The sequence below is a fragment of the Notothenia rossii genome, assembly GCF_949606895.1.
Source record: "Notothenia rossii genome assembly, chromosome: 8".
NCBI lineage: Eukaryota > Metazoa > Chordata > Actinopteri > Perciformes > Nototheniidae > Notothenia > Notothenia rossii.
Window position 1 is genome coordinate 64,506,346 of NC_136906.1, and position 19,356 is coordinate 64,525,701.

The 19,356-nt window shown below is 40.4% G+C and overlaps 1 protein-coding gene across 4 annotated transcripts; it reads right to left on the reverse strand.

Moving 5' to 3' along the window:
* Positions 1-297: 297 nt before the first annotated feature.
* LOC307014903 (ATP-dependent RNA helicase DDX1-like) lies at positions 298-4,818 on the reverse strand. Of its 4 annotated transcripts, XM_079643147.1 has the most exons (9): positions 4,481-4,818; positions 3,284-3,339; positions 3,088-3,193; positions 2,221-2,375; positions 1,812-1,956; positions 1,663-1,698; positions 1,483-1,557; positions 1,079-1,288; positions 298-907 (listed from the first exon to the last, which is right to left on the reverse strand). In XM_079643147.1, the coding sequence occupies exons 1-5, from the start codon at positions 4,494-4,496 to the stop codon at positions 1,834-1,836; spliced, it is 456 nt and encodes a 151-aa protein (XP_079499273.1). In that variant the 5' UTR covers positions 4,497-4,818; the 3' UTR covers positions 298-907; positions 1,079-1,288; positions 1,483-1,557; positions 1,663-1,698; positions 1,812-1,833. The 4 variants fall into 4 exon arrangements, with proteins under 4 accessions (XP_079499273.1, XP_079499274.1, XP_079499271.1 ...); XM_079643148.1 differs by lacking the exon at positions 3,284-3,339 and having other exon boundaries at positions 2,221-2,371; positions 4,481-4,817; XM_079643145.1 differs by lacking the exon at positions 4,481-4,818 and having other exon boundaries at positions 3,284-4,308.
* Positions 4,819-19,356: the final 14,538 nt, after the last annotated feature.

Genomic DNA, 19,356 nt, shown 5'->3' on the forward strand with positions numbered 1-19,356 from the left:
GAGAAATGGGTGGAGCTTGCATAATTTCTGGTCACTTGATTACAACTATAAGGCGTTGCCTGGTTACAGGGGGTGGTTCAATTTACCCACTGGCTCAACTTATCCCATTCTCCCCTACTATAGTCTAACTCAGTCTAACTCTACATCTTTCTTTATTCTTACTTTCTAATATGGTTGCTGATTGGTGAGCCAAAAAACGGTGCTTAGTTTTAAAAATGCCTGTTCAATCTTTGTGAAGGAGGCCTGACCCACAGCTGTAAAACAATCCAGTAACAACAGACAGAAAATAAACATTGCTCTGTGAAGATGATTTATTCTCATGAATTTATCAGAAATTATTAACAGACTCAATAAATGAAATAAACAGGAGATGTTCATAATTGTTGGAGATACTTGCCTGCTTTTGAACTCAAACTGAGCAGGCTATTACAGTTTATTTCACAAAAAATACACCCAGACACTTCAATACATTGACTTTCTAGCCAATTACTCCATAAAGAAACTTAAATATTTCATTCAATCACATCAATCAGAAAATAAAACAAAATCCAACAAAGTATTTTTCATTAGTGTATGTATCAGATGCCAGAGACAAGTTTGGCATAGCGAGTGAAATAGTATAATTTTATTAAAATTGTATTATGTTATGTTCATAATTCTGGGTGGGAAAAAACCTTGAGAAATAACTGCACACTACTGCGTTGTATCATAAAGATTCTGTATCCTTTTGGAGCATTTCTTTAATCTGTACAGTTTTAGTGCTAGTTGGGGCGTGTTCAGAAGGCTCTGAAAAGCTGGTTTGGCATGTATCCCAGGTGGAGGAAGGAAGATTGGGCTTCCCTCTCGAGGTTAGCCAGTTCCAGGACCGTTGTTGCCAGAGCATCCACGTGACCCTTGTATTTACCACCTAGGCAAGGGCAACAGGTTTGTTAGTCATGCTCAAAACTTTCAATGCTTCCAAATTATAGCTTCCTATCAAATCACTTAAAAAGCCCTCTGCTGAATCGGTTGTATATCAAATTACAGATTTTCCGAGCTGCCTTGGCTTGATTTAGTTTGTTTCTGCATCTTTGTTCACCTCTTTCTCTTTGTACCAGATGGTGCAACCTCCGTTCTCCTTCAGTCACGTGTTGTAGCAGCCTCTGCCTCTGTTCGCACAAACGTGGTATTACACCTGCACATATGAAGAAAACATTTGATTTGAACGTCTTTTAAAGGTTATCTGTAATTAAAATGAAAAAAAAATGAATGCTTTTCCATAGCAACCAAGGAAATGGCCAGTCCCATTCTGCAAGTTAAAAGCAAAACAAAACAAAAATATAATTATTTTCAGTTAAATCAAAGTGTAATGAGACATTTTAAAAAGGTATATTGTGTGAATTTACAAACAAAACTAATATGGTGACAGAGGAAAATAATAATTGCATCTCCTCTTCAGCCAAAATACACAAACTCAGTTAGTCTCAGGTTGTCAGCGCTTACCTCTCTCGGCTCTTGCGACTCGACCGATACGATGGACGTAGTTCTGCTTCTCATCTGGCAGGGTGATATTAATCACTGGAGAAAGATGAAGAGAGCGGTCTTATATAAAAACATTTATGATTTTGTGATGACCGTTGATCCGTTTTATTTTGAAGATCTGAAATATTTATCATACGGAACTCAGTGGACGTCAATTCCTTTGGCAGCTACATCGACCTAAAGAAAAGACACCAAAACTAAGTATTTATTCTGATCAATTAAGAATGAAGTCCTTATTATTTTATGTGTGTGTGTATGTCTAGTGATGGCTGAAATTCTCAGTAGCATACCTCCTCCTTGCTGAATGAAGTACTATTCCATGTTGTCACAGTCGATCTTGGTGCGACAGAAGATTATGGCCTGGTCCATCTTGTGCTCTTTGATGGCCCTCAATGTGTACTCGCCCTTTAGTATCTTGATGGCTTCTGACCACAGCTGGTGAGCACAAACAAGCATCGTTAACATATTCTTTTAATTCCTCTGCACCTCACATATAAAACGTTTTCAGAAAATACCCCAACATTTCATCTAAGTGACTGTCAAAGCAATTTTGGGGTATTTTCTATACATCTATAAAAGATAATACAGGGAAATATAAAAAGTATAACACTGTTAAATGTGCAGAAAGTGTATTTTTAGATATGGCTCAGCATAAGTACTACACAGGAAATGGTTTGTGAAATCCAGTGTTGTTAATACCTCACTAAAGTCATTCCTGAGTTTGGGGTTATCCACGTATTTCGCACATTGAATGACATTGTTGAGGGTTTGTTCGGCCAACTCTTTAGATGGCTCGATGATCAGGGCTTTGGGTGAATTGGATGTTCCTTTCACCTGACTCACTTTGGCACTGCCTGCACAAATGAGGGAAAAGAGGGCTAGTCAATGCAGGAATATATCAGTTACATTAGCAATGGTAAAATTACCGCTCTGGTAATATGATTTAAAAATGTCTGCCGAAAGAAGGCTTTTATTGTGAAACTGTTGGAGAAAATACTGTTGTCTCCTCTTTGGGTTTGTTTTGATGCATGGATATCATGTGTGATTCTGAGCTGTGTACGACCTTGCAGCTGCCTCTTTATGATAGGAGGATGCAGGGCATTTCAGGTTGTTGATCTTTATGATGAGACAGGCACATACTTGTTGTCTCCTACATATCTCACTTATTATAATTCCAGAAGACGTAACAGATGACCCATCGCAGATGACCCGACTTTCCGACACCCGCGGCTGATAATAGTGCCACCTCCATTTATGACTTTGTTGTTATTTATCTCCGTGTTTTGGACTATATAAGCCAGATGTTTTTTGCTGCTCCGTTGAGCAACATACCCCATGTGTGTGAGTTAAACCATATCCTTTGTATGTGATATAACTCTGCTCCTTCTTGCAAGAATAAATTAGTACCTGATTATTGATTCTCAACCTGGTGTCGAGTGATATTTTCCTAACAGAAACTAACGATTGTTTTATCTAAATTGTCTCTGGTTAGGGTGTATGATAGTCATCTCAGTTACATTCCGTATCTGTTCTTTTTGCATATGAAATAAGGTGGTATCCAAACACCTGCCTGAGTAGATTTGACTGCGTGGCGCCTGGTCCATGGCAACAAACCCACTCTTAGGGGCATTTTTAAAGTCTCTCCTCCAGAGTTGAACTTCAGCTCTGCATTCTTGAACACCGATAAGAAAGAGAGCCATTTGTATGGTGTAAAACTGGCACCTGTTAGTTTTTTTAATCCAGCATTACTTTGATTTGATACCTTTAGAACGCAGGAGGCAAAGGGCTGACTCTTCAATTGTTGAGGGATCTCATTACCTGAAGAGAAGAAGACAAGAAACATGAGAAAAATTGCTATAGTGCCCCAATTAGTTAATGATAATAATATGAATGATAACTACTAGGACCGCACCAGGGTTTCCCGCACATAGACTTTACTTGGGCGGGCCGCCCAGGTATATTTCACGACCTATTTAAGTATTTCTTTTTTTTTTTATCCGTCCGCGACCACGACTCCATCTGCGATCAATTAACTTGTGGACAATGATCCCTCGCTCTACGCCTCCTGTACCCAGGCCCGGACTGGCCATCGGGAGGACAGGGGGGTTTCCCGATGGCCTGTCCTGTTAAGTGGCCTGCCTCACACAGGGTGACTGGCTGTCTACATGATGTGGCCTGCCGACATGGCCACTGTCATACAGATCATAAATCAAAGCCCTTGATTGGTCTCTGTGTGTCAGTCAAGCTCGGGATAACCTCAGCTCAGGAGAGGTGAAGGACTCTCTGAGTGTTTAGATAGTTAACTTAGTCTAAATTCTCTGTGGGTCTCAAACGGTTTGGTCACCATTTATGTAAACACATATTTCCGTTTGAGGTAGTAGTGATTAGTAAAATATGCATGAATAAAATAAAAAAAGAAGTTAACTAGGGGATAAAAGGTAAGATACACTTTTAAAACTTGTTGAGAGCTAAAACTAGCCTTTGCTGCTGCCTCAAAGAGGAGCAGGGGCGAGAGGAGCGAGACAGGAGAGGCTGATTCAGGAGCACAGATACACTCACAACTATGAATGAACCAAAAATAAATAAATAAACAAGTTTCAGTGTTTTTCATATTGGAAATGGTATTTTATTGGTTATAGACATGATTTTATGATTATTGAAATGTATACAGTTCTGTTTCATATAGGTGTTTCCATTGATCTAGTTTCTTTATTTTCCCCTCAAAATGCACCAGATTGATGCATTTAACTCCAAAATGAAATAAAAAATCTTACCGGGGGAGCATGCCCCCAGACCCCCTAGACTAGAGGATTTGAGGTCCACCCCTACTTAAAATCCCATGGATAGGTTCCTAAATAAATGTACCATTTAAAAAAAAAAATAGTAACCCATGTCCACATGTTTATTTGTGGGTAGTAGATTTAAACTATAGGGCTATCACTATGGGCCCTGCCTTTACCTGTTCGCTCTGCCATCGTGTGAAGGGTCTGCTAACAAGCGACCAACAGAAAGGTTAATGTAAATGTTGTTGCACGTCACAAAGGCACGTCACTTCATAGTTATCAGTAACTGTAAAGAAATAAAGATTACAAAATTAAATATGTTTTCTAGTCAGACAGCTTATTATAGACTGAGTATCTTGTACAGCATTAAGGGGGCACACCCAAGTCAAGGGCTGCCTGACTGGTGGACCACCCAATGCGACATAGACCCTCGTCATGGCAGGTCACCTCATAGTAGTACTTCCCTGGACAAATAAAGACCTAACTTTTCCAACTTGGGCTGATGTTTAAATGCAAACTGTATATTGCACAATATGTGAGTTGTATTATAATCTGAGTGACTGTCAAGTACTTACCCCTGTTTTACCACTACCATTTTCTGTTGCCTGACAAAGGGAATAAAAAAGGAGAATGAGACAGAAACTTGTAGTGTTCACATTTTGAATAAGAAATAAAGAGGGAGGCATACCATAAGCTCATCTCCTCCACCAAGAATAAGTGTTCATCAGGTTTGTGTCAACTGTTAAGCTTGTATACATTTCTAACAGGTCGAAACAATGTGCACAGATATCACAAAACAGACGTAGATTTGGCCAAGTAAGCCCGAATGATCTAAATCCTCCACAGCCTGCACTATTTCAGGCATTACACCCATTTGTGTTTGAACCCAACTTTGAACATTTTGATATGTATGTGACATCAACACAGTGAGATTGATAAGCCTCATCCCAATACCCCTCCTCGACTCCTCTCTTCCCCTCCTCCGGGACTTGACCCGGAAATCGATCAAGACACGCCATTTTGAAGGACGTCCCAATAGCTGAAATGCACACGGAGGAGTCAAGGAGGGGTGAGTGAGGAGGGGTGCGGGAGGAGACGAAAGGGAGGATACACGCGAGCAGACTAGGCGGAAGTGTTTTCACTACTCGCGTATAAAAGCCCCGCCCCCACCTTCACAGCTGGTTGATTTCAACAGAGGAAAACCGACAACTGGAAGATGAGTGGAAAAGCGTCACCTAAATGTATAAGTGCTCACAGCTCCGTGGGAATTATTATGAGCAACTCATTTCTAAAAGGCTTTCACATTACTATAATTATATTTTTATTTAAATGTGGGCTACATTTTACACCAAAACGCAACACAAAAGCAGGACCAACCATCATACATTGAATTCCTTGACTAACAAGAGAAAGATTCATTCATTTAAATAAATATTTAACAACAAATGGGCCGGTTCTAAGGGGTTATTCAGTTAAGCCTGATGAGAGGGGATACAGCTGTGCACATGTCATCATTAACAGACGTTGTCTAAGAGTGACGTTTGAGTGAACGAGGACATCCCAATTAATACCTGAGGACTCCTCTGTCCTTTCGTCACCTCCGCGTGTCCCTCGCTCGCATCTTACGGAGGCGGAGCTAAGATGCAAGGAAGGGACGCGAGTGAGGGAAAGGAGGAGTCGAGGAGGGGTATTGGGATGAGGCTATAGACATTCTTACCCGAAAACTCTGCCGGTGCAACTCCTTTAGTGGTCCTGCAAATAAGCCTTGTATCATTGGTTCCGGTTGGTGAATTAGTTCGTAAAATACGGTAAATATATAATTGCAAAATGTACAAGGAGGGCTATGACAGCATATATGTCTGTGTTTAAACATCATAGCATTTAAGTTATTATCAAGCCATGAGAATACTTAACTTGGACTGTAAGCTACATATTCCAAACGCGGTTTCCTGATCAATGTTGTCAAGTGCTTCTCCCCGTAGACTTTTTTTGACAGGCTGTTCAAGTAAACATGGCTGAGGAAAGCCTGATAGAAGGCGAAGATGAAAACATTTTGTACGATTTACTTGTTATTAACGAATGGCCGGCAGAGAGATAGTGATGTTAAGTATTGCGCCGAGGCTTCGGAGCGTGTGTCGAGTAATCCCCGAAGCTTTTTGTGAAGCATGTATCGAGGCTTGTATCGTTTTGGGCCAGTGACGTCATCGATGACAAACCAAGCCTCGCTGCCTGTCAATACCACGTGACTGCTTCAGGAAGCGATTCAGATCGGTTGAACCGTTGAACCACAATGCTCATAATACCCATGGATGTATAATAAGAACCATATTACCCATCCTGTACCTGGGCCCGCTGGTGACACGATGGAATTAAAAGAGCTCAGAACCTCACTTATATAGAGGTCGGAACATGTCATAAGTATAAATAGATACAAGCATAAATAAATGTAGGAATAAAAACATGAATGAATAAATGCAGGAATAAATATGTTACAGTGTTTTCAGGGAGATTCAGCGTGTGTGCTGTGGCTCAGCTGGAAAGCAGTTGACTCACGACCGTAGGGTCCCTGGTTCAACGACTCGTCAATACGTATTTTTTGTTGTTCATAAAAGCTACAGCTAAATTAGATAATGTAGTAATAAATGTATGGTTTCGCCTTTCTCAGGCCACAACATGGTTAAGTTTATGAATATTAGTAAGGAATACAAATCCCTTTTTGCACTCAGCTTTAGCCTTCGTTTTCTAATCGTTTTTTTCATAGGCTATAAACAGAGGTGGTTTAAGTATATATCTTGTACTTGAGTAAAAGTAGAAGTACTCAGTTCTTGTACTTGAGTAAAAGTAGAAGTACTCAGATCTTGTACTTGAGTAAAAGTAGAAGTAGCCTACTCAGATCGTGTAGGCTACTTGAGTAAAAGTAGAAGTACCAGAGTGTAGGAATACTCTGTTACAGTAAAAGTCCTGCATTCCAAATGTTCCTCAAGTAAAAGTAGAAAAGTATTATTATCAAAATATAGTGAAAGTAGCGACAGTAAAAGTAGTCATTTTGCAGATTGGTCCATTTCAGAATAATATGATATGTTTTATAATGATTGATCATGAAAGTGTTATCAAAGCTGGTAAAGGTGCAGCTAGTTTGAATGACTTTGTATACTGCAGGGTAGCTTGTGGATTTACTCCAGGTGGAACTAAAGTCTGATTTAAGACTTGATTATATTTCACATCATTCATCCACATCTGTAAAGTAACTAAAGGGATTAAATACATGTAGTGGAGTAAAAGTACACCATTTACCTCTGAACTGTAGTGGAGTAGAAGTACAAAGTAGCAAAACATTGAAATACTTAAGTAAAGTACAAGTATCTCAAAATTGAGCCCAATTATAGTACTTGTTGAGTTTATGAACTTACTTTACACCAGTGGCTATAAAGATAGAAAGACTAAGCCTTGCACAGAGGCATGAAAATGAATTTTCAAAATGCTCAACAGTGCTGCCAAAATTATAAACTGGCTGCTACACAATTAAAGTAAATGCTTTTATATATTTCTATTAGATGTGACTCTTTGGCGTTTCTGTTAATATTAACACTGCTGCTTTAGTTGTTCTGACTGCTAAAATCCTCTGTTATTCCTAATTTTAAAGCCGATATTCTGTGGGGTCGGGGGGCTCGGATCCTTGTCACCTTTTTCATACCTGATGAGTTTGCATCCCTGTTGTCAATTTGTTTGGTTATCTATGCAACCTGTGTGTGACTCCCTCTGGTACACTGGTATATGTTTTCCTAATGTAGAGAGCATTGATTAATTAATAAACTACACACTGACTCTAGATCCTGACCAAATCCTTTTTTGTTGATCAAATGTTTTTCAAAAATGTATTGTATATTATATAACAGCTGCAAATCACAGACCGGAGTCTCTGCTACTGTGGACCACGAAGGGGGTGATCATCATCCCCATCCCCAAAGACCCTGCATGGCATGGAAATCTTCTCCTCCTGGAACAATTCTATACCCAGCATATGCTCCCTTTGTTGGCCAGTAGAGAGGAGGACATTTAAATAAACATACTCTTAACACCCTCGGACTCTGCGTTGTGTTTCGTATGTGTGATGGGGTGTTATGCAGAGGGGAGGAAAACAGGACACAGCAAATTGGGATTGTGGTGGAGATGCTGAGCAGTTATTTAATTGTTGCATGTAATTATTATTATACTGCGTGCTTCTTAGTTATTCCATCTTTTGCTGTAACATGGATCTGTATGTAACTCTATATTTACTTGTTATCTACCACACTTCCTTCTACATCATACACCATCATTATACATGGTGTATATAGGATATATATATATATTTGTATACATATCTGTAAATTGTATAATTTTATTTTTCGTATTTGGGATTTCTCTTTTGTCCACTCAAATACACTTGGCCCTTTCTCTTTTCCATGTGGAAAATGGCAGCTGCATTTTCTGCTTTTCTCATCTGGCTCCCTGTCTGCTCGTCTACAATGAGACAATTATATAATTAATTACTAATAATCATTTAAACCTGTTATTACCAATATTTCACAAATTCTTCATGTCAACTTAAGAGCACAGCTGTATGTTGAGTGTCAGCTTTGCTTGGTTCATCTTACTGGGGGGCAGCTACATGGATGTCGGTGCAGTCCACAATCATTTTGCAGTTGAAGGAAAAATGAATTTATTATTGACTCAGAATCGAGCACAGCTTCATGTCATACAATACATTGACTTTATTTTATGATTATTGAAATTTATACAGTTCTGTTTCATATAGGTGTTTCCATTGATCTAGTTTCTTTATTTTCCCCTCAAAATGCACCAGATTGATGCATTTAACTCCAAAATGAAATAAAAAATCTTACCGGGGGAGCATGCCCCCAGACCCCTAGAGGATTTGAGGTCCACCCCTACTTAAAATCCCATGGATAGGTTCCTAAATAAATGTACCATTTAAAAAAAAAATAGTAACCCATGTCCACATGTTTATTTGTGGGTAGTAGATTTAAAACTATATGGCTATCACTATGGGCCCTGCCTGTACCTGTTCGCTCTGCCATCGTGTGAAGGGTCTGCTAACAAGCGACCAACAGAAAGGTTAATGTAAATGTTGTTGCACGTCACAAGAAATAAAGATTACAAAATTAAATATGTTTTCTAGTCAGACAGCTTATTATAGACTGAGTATCTTGTACAGCATTAAGGGGGCACACCCAAGTCCAGGGCTGCCTGACTGGTGGACCACCCAATGCGACATAGACCCTCGTCATGGCAGGTCACCTCATAGTAGTACTTCCCTGGACAAATAAAGACCTAACTTTTCCAACTTGGGCTGATGTTTAAATTCAAACTGTATATTGCACAATATTCCATCTTTTGCTGTAACATGGATCTGTATGTAACTCTATATTTACTTGTTATCTACCACACTTCCTTCTACATCATACACTGTCATTATACATGGTGTATATAGGATATATATATATTTGTATACATATCTGTAAATTGTATAATTTTATTTTTCGTATTTGGGATTTCTCTTTTGTCCACTCAAATACACTTGGCCCTTTCTCTTTTCCATGTGGAAAATGGCAGCTGCATTTTCTGCTTTTCTCATCTGGCTCCCTGTCTGCTCGTCTACAATGAGACAATTATATAATTAATTACTAATAATCATTTAAACCTGTTATTACCAATATTTCACAAATTCTTCATGTAAACTTAAGAGTACAGCTGTATGTTGAGTATGTCAACTTTGCTTGGTTCATCTTACTGGGGGGGGGGGGCAGCTACATGGATGTCGGTGCAGTCCACAATCATTTTGCAGTTGAAGGCAGAATGAATTTATTATTGACTCAGAATCGAGCACAGCTTCATGTCATACAATACATTGACTTTATTTGTAATTGTGTAAAAAAAATATGAGCATTGATCAGTAAGCAGGACCTGCAGGAACAGAGAATGGTGATGGATGGAGCTGGGAAGAGAGAAGAATAAAGAAAACAGATCAACTTTATTATCGGATATTAAAAATTCAATTTCAAAACAAGTTGCCGCTCCTACAGTTTTCTAGTATGTAAAGATGATTTCACATGACCAATGCAAAATATCACACTCAATACATGTGTGTCTGTGGGGGGTGCATTGTGCCTTTGATGTATATAAATAATATACCATAACCAAATACTATTACGTACAATGGAAATCAGGTTGCCAGAGCAGGTCAGTGTGCATGTTCCTCAGGGTCTCAGCAGTTACAGGTGAGGTAAAGAAAATAAAAGAGAAAAAGGTCAGTAACAACACTTTAAAGTAACAACACTGAATAATTTTCTCTTTTAATAATTTTCTCTCAGTAATCACTCAACTGTCTTTCCAACTAACAGATTGACTCACTCTCACTATCATCACAATGAAACACGTCCAGAAGAATGTCATGCAAAGTTGCCTGCCTGCCTTCCTTCCTTCCTTCAACTCTCCCTGAACTGCCTGATCTTTTAATGTTCAATGTTAACAATTTGTGCAGATAGCATTAAGTAGAAAAGATCACTGATGCTAATGTGGCGTTAGCCTACCACCCGCCCCCTTAGCACCTGGTGGAGGGGGCGATAGGCTACTCTTCAAATGTTTCACAAAATACTTACCATCATGAGTACTCTTACTGTTTAACATTTTGGTTTGCTTCATGTTAAGGCTAATACAAATGACAAGGCTAAGTAATGTAATGTAATGCTAACTAACATGCTCGCTACTAGCTAGGTAGCTAACTTGACTATGTTCCATGCAAAACATGTATATTACCTGATACGTTTGGTCCAACGACTCCTGGTCCTTTCATCAGACGGGAAGCGATAGAACGAGCAAGTGGTATGATCAGTTTTGTAATTACAACCTGGTACAAAGCACACAGGCATCTTGTAAAATGTATTGGAGCAGTCTCTTATATTTATAGGGTAGTTGCACAAGATGGCGTCTATCAACTTCCGGCGGCTGGGTGTGAGCCTGAGTACTTCCGGTCTTTGGTGTGGAGTTGTTTGGGGAGTTAGCAATATACATACGATAGATAGAGAGAGAGATAGATAGATATATAGATAGATAGAGAGAGAGAGAGAGAGAGAGAGAGAGAGATAGATAGATTAGACCCTCCAGAAAAACGCGATTCTGCGATCGCAGAATTTACCGCATAATCAGCAAAATGGCGCAGATTTTTAAAATGCCGCATATTTATCAAAAGGCCGCATAATCCCCGCATTTTTCAACACAAAGTTGAGGGAAAAAAAAGTCAACTCGTCTTGACGTGACATCATCAGCTCGCGCATCACAGAATGTAAACAACACTGTATAGAGTGAACGTGTGGAGCTCACACGATAGAGAAAACACCAAGATGAAAAAATCTAATCCATCTCATTTACCGACGAACATTTCTACTAAAGACCGGGCAAAAAGTGGGGGGAAACTATTCTGCACCCCGTACAACTGTGTGTTGGAGCATAAGAGAAAATCGACGATGACCATGGGAGCAGGAAGGGGGGTGCTGAGGGCGCTGCAGCACCCCCTAGCGGCAGGCAGGGGGTGCGTAGCCTGAGTACTTCCGGTCTTTGGTGTGGAGTTGTTTGGGGAGTTAGCAATATACATACGATAGATAGAGAGAGAGATAGATAGATATATAGATAGAGAGAGAGAGAGAGATAGATAGATTAGACCCTCCAGAAAAACGCGATTCTGCGATCGCAGAATTTACCGCGTAATCAGCAAAATGGCGCAGATTTTTAAAATGCCGCATATTTATCAAAAGGCCGCATGATCCCCGCATTTTTCCACACAAAGTTGAGGGGAAAAAAAGTCAACTCGTCTTGACGTGACGTCATCAGCTCGCGCATCACAGAATGTAAACAACACTGTATAGAGTGAACGTGTGGAGCTCACACTATAGAGAAAACACCAAGATGAAAAAATCTAATCCATCTCATTTACCGACGAACATTTCTACTAAAGACCGGGCAAAAAGTGGGGGGAAACTATTCTGCACCCCGTACAACTGTGTGTTGGAGCATAAGAGAAAATCGACGGTGACCATGGGCGCAGGAAGGGGGGTGCTGAGGGCGCTGCAGCACCCCCTAGCGGCAGGCAGGGGGTGCGTAGCTCCCCTGTCTGAATTATTATTTGACGGTTATTGCTGCTCCCGCTGTGCATAATCTGTGTAATATGGAGCCAATAAATTCCACATTGTTGGTAAAATAATATTTTGGCCTGCCCCGAATGTTTTTTCTGTAGCCCCGGACAATTCTACCTCAATAATATAATAAATTAACCGTGCTTTACTTGAACCTCATCAAGACACTAGAAAGGACGGCAGGACTGTAATTTCCCGTGTTCAGTGAATGCAACAGAGGCAAGACACCAGACCAATCAGAGAGTTGCATGGAAATAAAAGTGTGCTTGTGTCATTCAAGCTCGCGGCTCTGTGTGTGTGCGGAAATAGCGCATTTAGTGTGTGTGAGAGAGGGGGAGAGAGAGAGGGACCGGTGCCAGCACCAGGGACCGTGTTGTTAGCATCTGGTTAGCTAGCTGCACTAAAGACGGACATACGGAGCTGTTTGTTTCACAACAAGCTGGAGGAGAGCTCTCTTCTCAGACTGAGAGGCTCAGCTGAGCTAAAGGACTCTCTGAGTGTTTAGATAGTGAACTTTAGTCTAAGTTATCTCAGTGGGTCTCAAACGGTTTGGTCAAAAATTATTCAAAAGATTATTTCCACGGCACACCTTCATATGATCATTATAGTTATAAAAAAAATAAGAGAATAAAGGAAAAACAGTTATGAAATACTATATGGCAGTAAAACAAGAATACAGTTTGAAAGGGGAGTGATTTGTAAAATATCCATAAAGAAAAAGAACATCTGCTTACAGTTGTGTTTCATCTGGGTGTTGAGAGATGTATCCATAGATCTCTTAATGTTGCTCTCAAAGTGCAGCAGATTGATGCTTTTAACTTCAATATTTAAAAAAAATCTTCCCGGGGGAGCATCCCCCCGGACCCCCGTAGAGGAGGTGAGGTCCGCTCCCCACTCGTAAAAAAATAGCACTTTACCCCTGCCTATATGCCGTGAGCTGATTATCGACCCTTCATTGTAACAGTCGCGGGTTTACTGTGTGTTTGCGTGTGGGGAGTTTTTTTGTGCGTGCTCTATAGTGCCCGTAATAGTGTTCACTGGAGTCCAGCACCTCAGCACCCCCACTCAAAATACCTTCCCGCGCCTCTGACGGTGACGACCCACTTTGATTCATTCAAACATTCGAAAATGCTTTCTGCTGCTGCGGACAAGAAAGCCAAACGACTCACGCTCACCGAGGCATCATCCTCCAAAACCCTTTCGAGGGCTACAAGAAACGAAGTGAGTAGCCTACAAGATTGAAGCTGGTCAGATAACGAACGAGTAAATGAAAACAGAATGAGGCGGAGAAGTGTGTGTGTGTGTGTGGGGGGGGGGTGTGTGTGTGTGTGTGTGTGTGTGTGTGTGTGTGTGTGTGTGTGTGTGTGTGTGTGTGTGTGTGAGATTAAAATAGCCCAATTGCTTTTACAATAAATACACATTGACTGTGTTTGATTGAATAGTAAAGGGGTTAAACGTTAGTGGCAGGTTGTGTGTGAGAGAGAATAAATAAGACAGCTCAATATTTTAAAAAATTGTTATTATTTTTCCCCGCATATTTCGCAACTTTCCGCATATTTCGCAATTTCACCGCATAAAATCACATAAAAACCCAGCATATTTAATCGCATAATCAAGGATTTTAGCCCGCATAATCAAGGAATTTAGCCCGCATAATCAAGGATTTTTGCCCGCGTTTTTCTGGAGGGTCTAATAGATAGCAAGATACATAGCTTACAGTTAGCATACAGATAGCGATAGATAGCATAGATGATGAGCGGTAAAGAAAAGCGATTGGCCTTCCAGCGGGTAAGAAAGTCGGCACTACATTGCTGTGTGCCCCTTTGTACAAGTCAGTCCCGTTATAATCGGGATATAAGTTTCCATTCATTTCCTATTGATGCCGAGGTAAAGGCTCAGTGGCTGATCAAGGTCCGTAGGGACAATTTCAGCCCCACAACAAATACCCGTGTGTGTAGTAGGCATTTTCGACCAGGAGACTTATTGGTCACAGCTGGAGGACTGAACAGAGTAAAGAAAGGAGCCACACCTGTTCTCTTTGCTTGGAATAACTACGAGCTACCTACACCAAGACGTAATGTTTGGGAGCGTCGGCCGAGGGCAGAGAGTCCCACCCCGGACTTGACAGCTGAGTACGAGGTGGAAACACTTGCACTGCCGGATCATGACTACTCTGTAAATTCAGCGACGGCAGTTATGGCAAATCAGGTGGCCGACGAGAACGAAGCCTTGGCATTCACCGCACCACATTCAGCAGAATTATTTCCACCTGGACACACTTCCTCTACCAACTGCTTGGAAGCAAACGTCTGTGGATCCCACGCGAAGTTGTCAAAGCTCACCTTCCACCAGAGTTTTCAGCTGTCCCTGACACACAAGTGGTGCTTGACTGCACTGAAGTATTCTGCCAGACTCCATCATCTCTCCTGCTGCAGAGTTAGGTGTTTTCTACATACAAGTCTCATGCACCACATGGTGCCATTACATTTGTGTCTGGCCTGTATGCAGGATCTATGAGTGACCGGGAGATCTTCAAGCTGTCTGGCATCGTGAGCCTGCTCACACCAGACATGGCGATAATGGTCGACAAAGGGTTCCTTGTGGACAATCTGATTGAGTGTAAAGTGTACCGGCCTGCCTTTCTTCACAAAAAAAAACAAATGAGCAGGGAGGATGTCAGGCAGACTCACTCCATTGTACGTCTGAGGGTCCATGTGGAGAGGTGCATCAGAAGAGTCAAAGAGAACAAACTATTTGACAAAGCCATACCACTGTCTGTGTGTGGAAGCATTGAGGAGCTCTTCAATGTGGCTTGCTTCCTGGTCAACTACCAGAACGGACCGCTGGTAAAAGCATGGGCAAGCCTGGGCAGCAATTAGTGATGGGAATTATGTCTATTTGAAGGGAAAATAAGCAAAATAATCACCAGGATAATGATTGACTGTATTGCCAGACATAATGTGAATAATCTTCTTTGTAAACATGACAGAAGCTGGCGCCATATCCATGTCAGTGAATGTACTACTTTGAATTTACCATCTGTATGTGTTAAGTAAATAAAGTTGTCTTCCTTTGAATGAAATTCACGCAACTCTTTATATTAGATACTGTGTTTTTAAGTGGCGATGGAGATTATTTGTTGACCCTGCTTTAAAGGATAGTTTGCCTTTACAAATGGTGCGCTTTATCACTGCCTGGGTTTTGGTTGAAGTGCATCCAAATGCTGCTGCGTTTGGCCCATTTTCCATTTTTAATTTTCAAAAGAATCGGCTAATGAATATAACTAATATATATATATTATATATAACTAATGAATTATAACCTCAAAACAAATGCACACAAAAAATAACATATTTGTGACAATACATAATAATAATAATATAATAAATCCACAATATGATAACATGATGTAGTGTGGTACACTAAATGTTTCATTTCATTTCAAACCTTTATTTATTCAGATTGGTCCCTTGAGATCATAGATCTCTTTTACAAGGGAGACCTGCAGCAATTTAAGTTCCACATGAAACATAAAACATCATAAAAACAAACAATAGAGGATATCATACAACATATTTACATACTTACAACATTTACAAATACCCATAGTTTCAGAAAGCATTTCACTTAGACGTGCTTTAAAAACATTCAGAGAAATAAAATTGCTCAATTTCAATTTTAGCTGTAGACTGTTCCAATCTGCTATCTATCAGTAACTATATCGCTATCTGTATGCTATGTATCTTGTTATCTATCTCTCTCTCTCTCTATCTATCTATCTATTTATCTATCTCTCTCTCTCTATCTATTGTATGTATATCGCTAACTCCCCAAACAACTCCACACCGAAGACCGGAAGTACTCAGGCTCACAACCCTGTTTCTTTAATTGCGAGATCTTCTTCTTCTTCTTTGCTTTGCGAGTCGCAACCAGTCTTGGCGCATTATCGCCTATGACATCACTTACGCGACCCAGAATGCATTTGGGATCTGTAGTCTTAGTAGTTGCATATTTTTCATAGTATATATATATATTTCAACAGTTTTACGACAAACTGTGACTTTTTTTACATGGAAATGATTGTTTAAGATTGACAAACATCTATGTGTCATTCGTGGCACAATTCAAACGGGATCAAAAGATAACTTTTCTCTCTCCATTGACTTCAATGTATAATTTTCCGCTTCCGGGGTCCCATGGAGGCTCCCGGAAGAGGAGGGACTTCGCCTCTCTATTACTCGTTGTATGAAGGAAATGTCTGGTCACAAAGGCGCATGATGTGTGTGTGTGACAGACAAGAATAGAGAACCGCAGTGACGCGTCGTAAAACCCGGAAGTAAACTTCTTCCGGTTCCTTCTTGAAAAACCAATGCAAATTCTCCATAGGATTTTGGAAAATAGCTCGAAATAAGGTCTGTGGTTGACACACATTTAAGAGAGGGATCACGTTTTGTTCAGCCGGATAATCTCCACATGTCAACCCTACTTTTATAATTTCTGAATCATAAATCTAGTCGCCAAAAGTGAAATGCTAACGTTATGCTATAAACGAACTACAAGCCAGTACAGCAGCAGGGTCGCACGACTTCAACGTCACGCCAACTTAAGATCGTTTCAACTGACTTGCACTGAAACTGCACTTTGAACACTTTAAATTAAATATATTAACATTTTAAACTGTATACCCCGGTTATCTAGGCCCTTTTGGTTTTGTTTAATGTATACCACATTTATCTAGGCCCTTTTTGTTTTGTTTTATGTATACATGTCACACTGTGGGAAACGATATTTCGATATTTCTGGATGTATAACATGTAGAATTTTTGACAATAAAGCTGAATTTGACTTTCGCATGCTTGCATATTTTAACAAAGCTTTTCATTTTAGCCACACTGAATTTAACTAGAAGTCATGGCTGTGTCAATTACCAGTCTGATATCGTTTTACAAAGATGACAAGAAGAGTGTAGATAGAGGAGAGAACCACTACAAGTCAGGACACGTAACAGTGCAGCCTAGATGAAGGTGTGCTTACCGGTGTTGTCAGGGCTAGCATGAGGAACAAGGTTTATAGTGTCGGTGAGTAGTGATAGCAAGAGTACCGTTAACCTAGAGTTAATTTATTCACATTAATTCCCATCAACAAATCAATTGTATGTGTCACATGAAATCTTTATTAGGCAAGGCAAGGCAAGTTTATTTATATAGCACTTTTCAACACAAGGCAATTCAAAGTGCTTTACAAAAAATGAAAGACATTAAGAAAATGGCATTTAAAATCAGTCATTAAAAAGAAAAGCTAATAAAATAAACATTAAAAGAAAAAATACATGGATAAAAGTTACAGTGCAGTCTAAGATATGAATAGTTCAATTAAAAGCAGCGACAAAAAGAAAAGTCTTCAGCCTGGATTTAAAAGTAGTAAGAGTTGCAGCGGACCTGCAGGTTTCTGGGAGTTTGTTCCAGATATTTGGAGCATAATAACTGAATGCTGCTTCTCCATGTTTAGTTCTGACTCTGGGGACAGAAAGCTGACCAGTCCCTGAAGACCTGAGAGATCTGGATGGTTCATAATTTAGCAGGAGGTCAGAAATGTATTTTGGGCCTAAACCATTCAGTGCTTTATAAACAGCAGCAGTATTTTTAAATCTATTCTTTGACACACAGGAAGCCAGTGTAAAGACTTCAGAACAGGAGTGATGTGATCCACTTTCTTAGTGTTAGTGAGGAACCAGTGTAAAGACTTCAGAACAGGAGTGATGTGATCCACTTTCTTAAGTGTTAGTGAGGAACCAGTGTAAAGACTTCAGAACTGGAGTGATGTGATCCTCTTTCTTAGTGTTAGTGAGGACTCGAGCAGCGGTGTTCTGAATCAGCTGCAGCTTTCTAATAGATTTCTTAGTGAGACCTGTGAAGACACCATTGCAGTAGTCCAGTCTACTGAAGATAAAAGCATGGACCCGTTTTTCCAAATCCCGCTGTGACATTAGTCTTTTAATCCTAGATATGTTCTTTAGGTGATAATAGGCTGATTTAGTAACTGTTTTAATGTGACTGTTGAAACCAATAACTAATTTAACCCGCTGACAAGAGAGCCTACCTCCAAAGATCGTGACTGGCTGAGGGACAGACTCGGGGGCAGGTTTTCAGGAATTTCTTGGCTTCTCTCCCCCGAGCCAGAAGAGGAACACTGCAGCTTGGAAACACTTACTGTTCCTGAAATTATCAAATCTGTTGGGCATCAGGGACCTGAGGCAATTGTGGCAAGCATGGCATTGTCTGAGGAGAAACAGAGGGCAATTCAGGTGGCTACCAATGGTCAGCGAACCAACCCAAACTGGCCTTTGTTCAGGAAAGGAAGGTTGACTGCCAGCAACTTTGGAACTGTCCTGAGGTCAAAGCGTGTGACTGCTTCCTTTATTGCCAGGGTGCGAGGGCAACAACAGGCCCTTGATGGTGTTTTGTCTGTACAGCGGGGGACTATGAATGAATGTGAGGGCGTCAGGGCATTCACCACTGCAACCCAGATGCAGGTCCATGAGTCAGATTTGTGGCTCTCCCTATCAGGATTGTTGGGGGCATCTCCAGATGGTCTGGTAGGGTCTTCCGCTGTGCTGGAGGTAAAGTGTCCCTACAGAGCCAGGGAAATGACAATTAGTGAAGCATTGCACATCAAGGGCTTCTGTGTCAGTAAGGAAAGAGAAACATTCAGCCTGCGTGAGGAACATCCTTACTGGCACCAAGTGCAAGGTCAGCTTCACCTCACTGCAAGAAAGAAGAAGAAATAAAAAAATGGTGAATTGTTTTTAATTTACATTTACTCGCCTTTGCAATGTTGTGGTTGTTAGAGTGTTAGGTTTC

Excerpts from the sequence above, each read along its gene's own strand:
- LOC307014903 (XM_079643145.1), bottom strand. The coding sequence starts at position 3,364 with ATGTTTCTTGTCTTCTTCTCTTCAGGTAATGAGATCCCTCAACAATTG. Across the intron at positions 3,194-3,283 it reads TTGCCTCCTGCGTTCTAAAG|AATGCAGAGCTGAAGTTCAA; the intron begins GTATCAAATCAA and ends TCGGTGTTCAAG. Across the intron at positions 1,957-2,220 it reads TCAGGAATGACTTTAGTGAG|CTGTGGTCAGAAGCCATCAA; the intron begins GTATTAACAACA and ends TGTGCTCACCAG.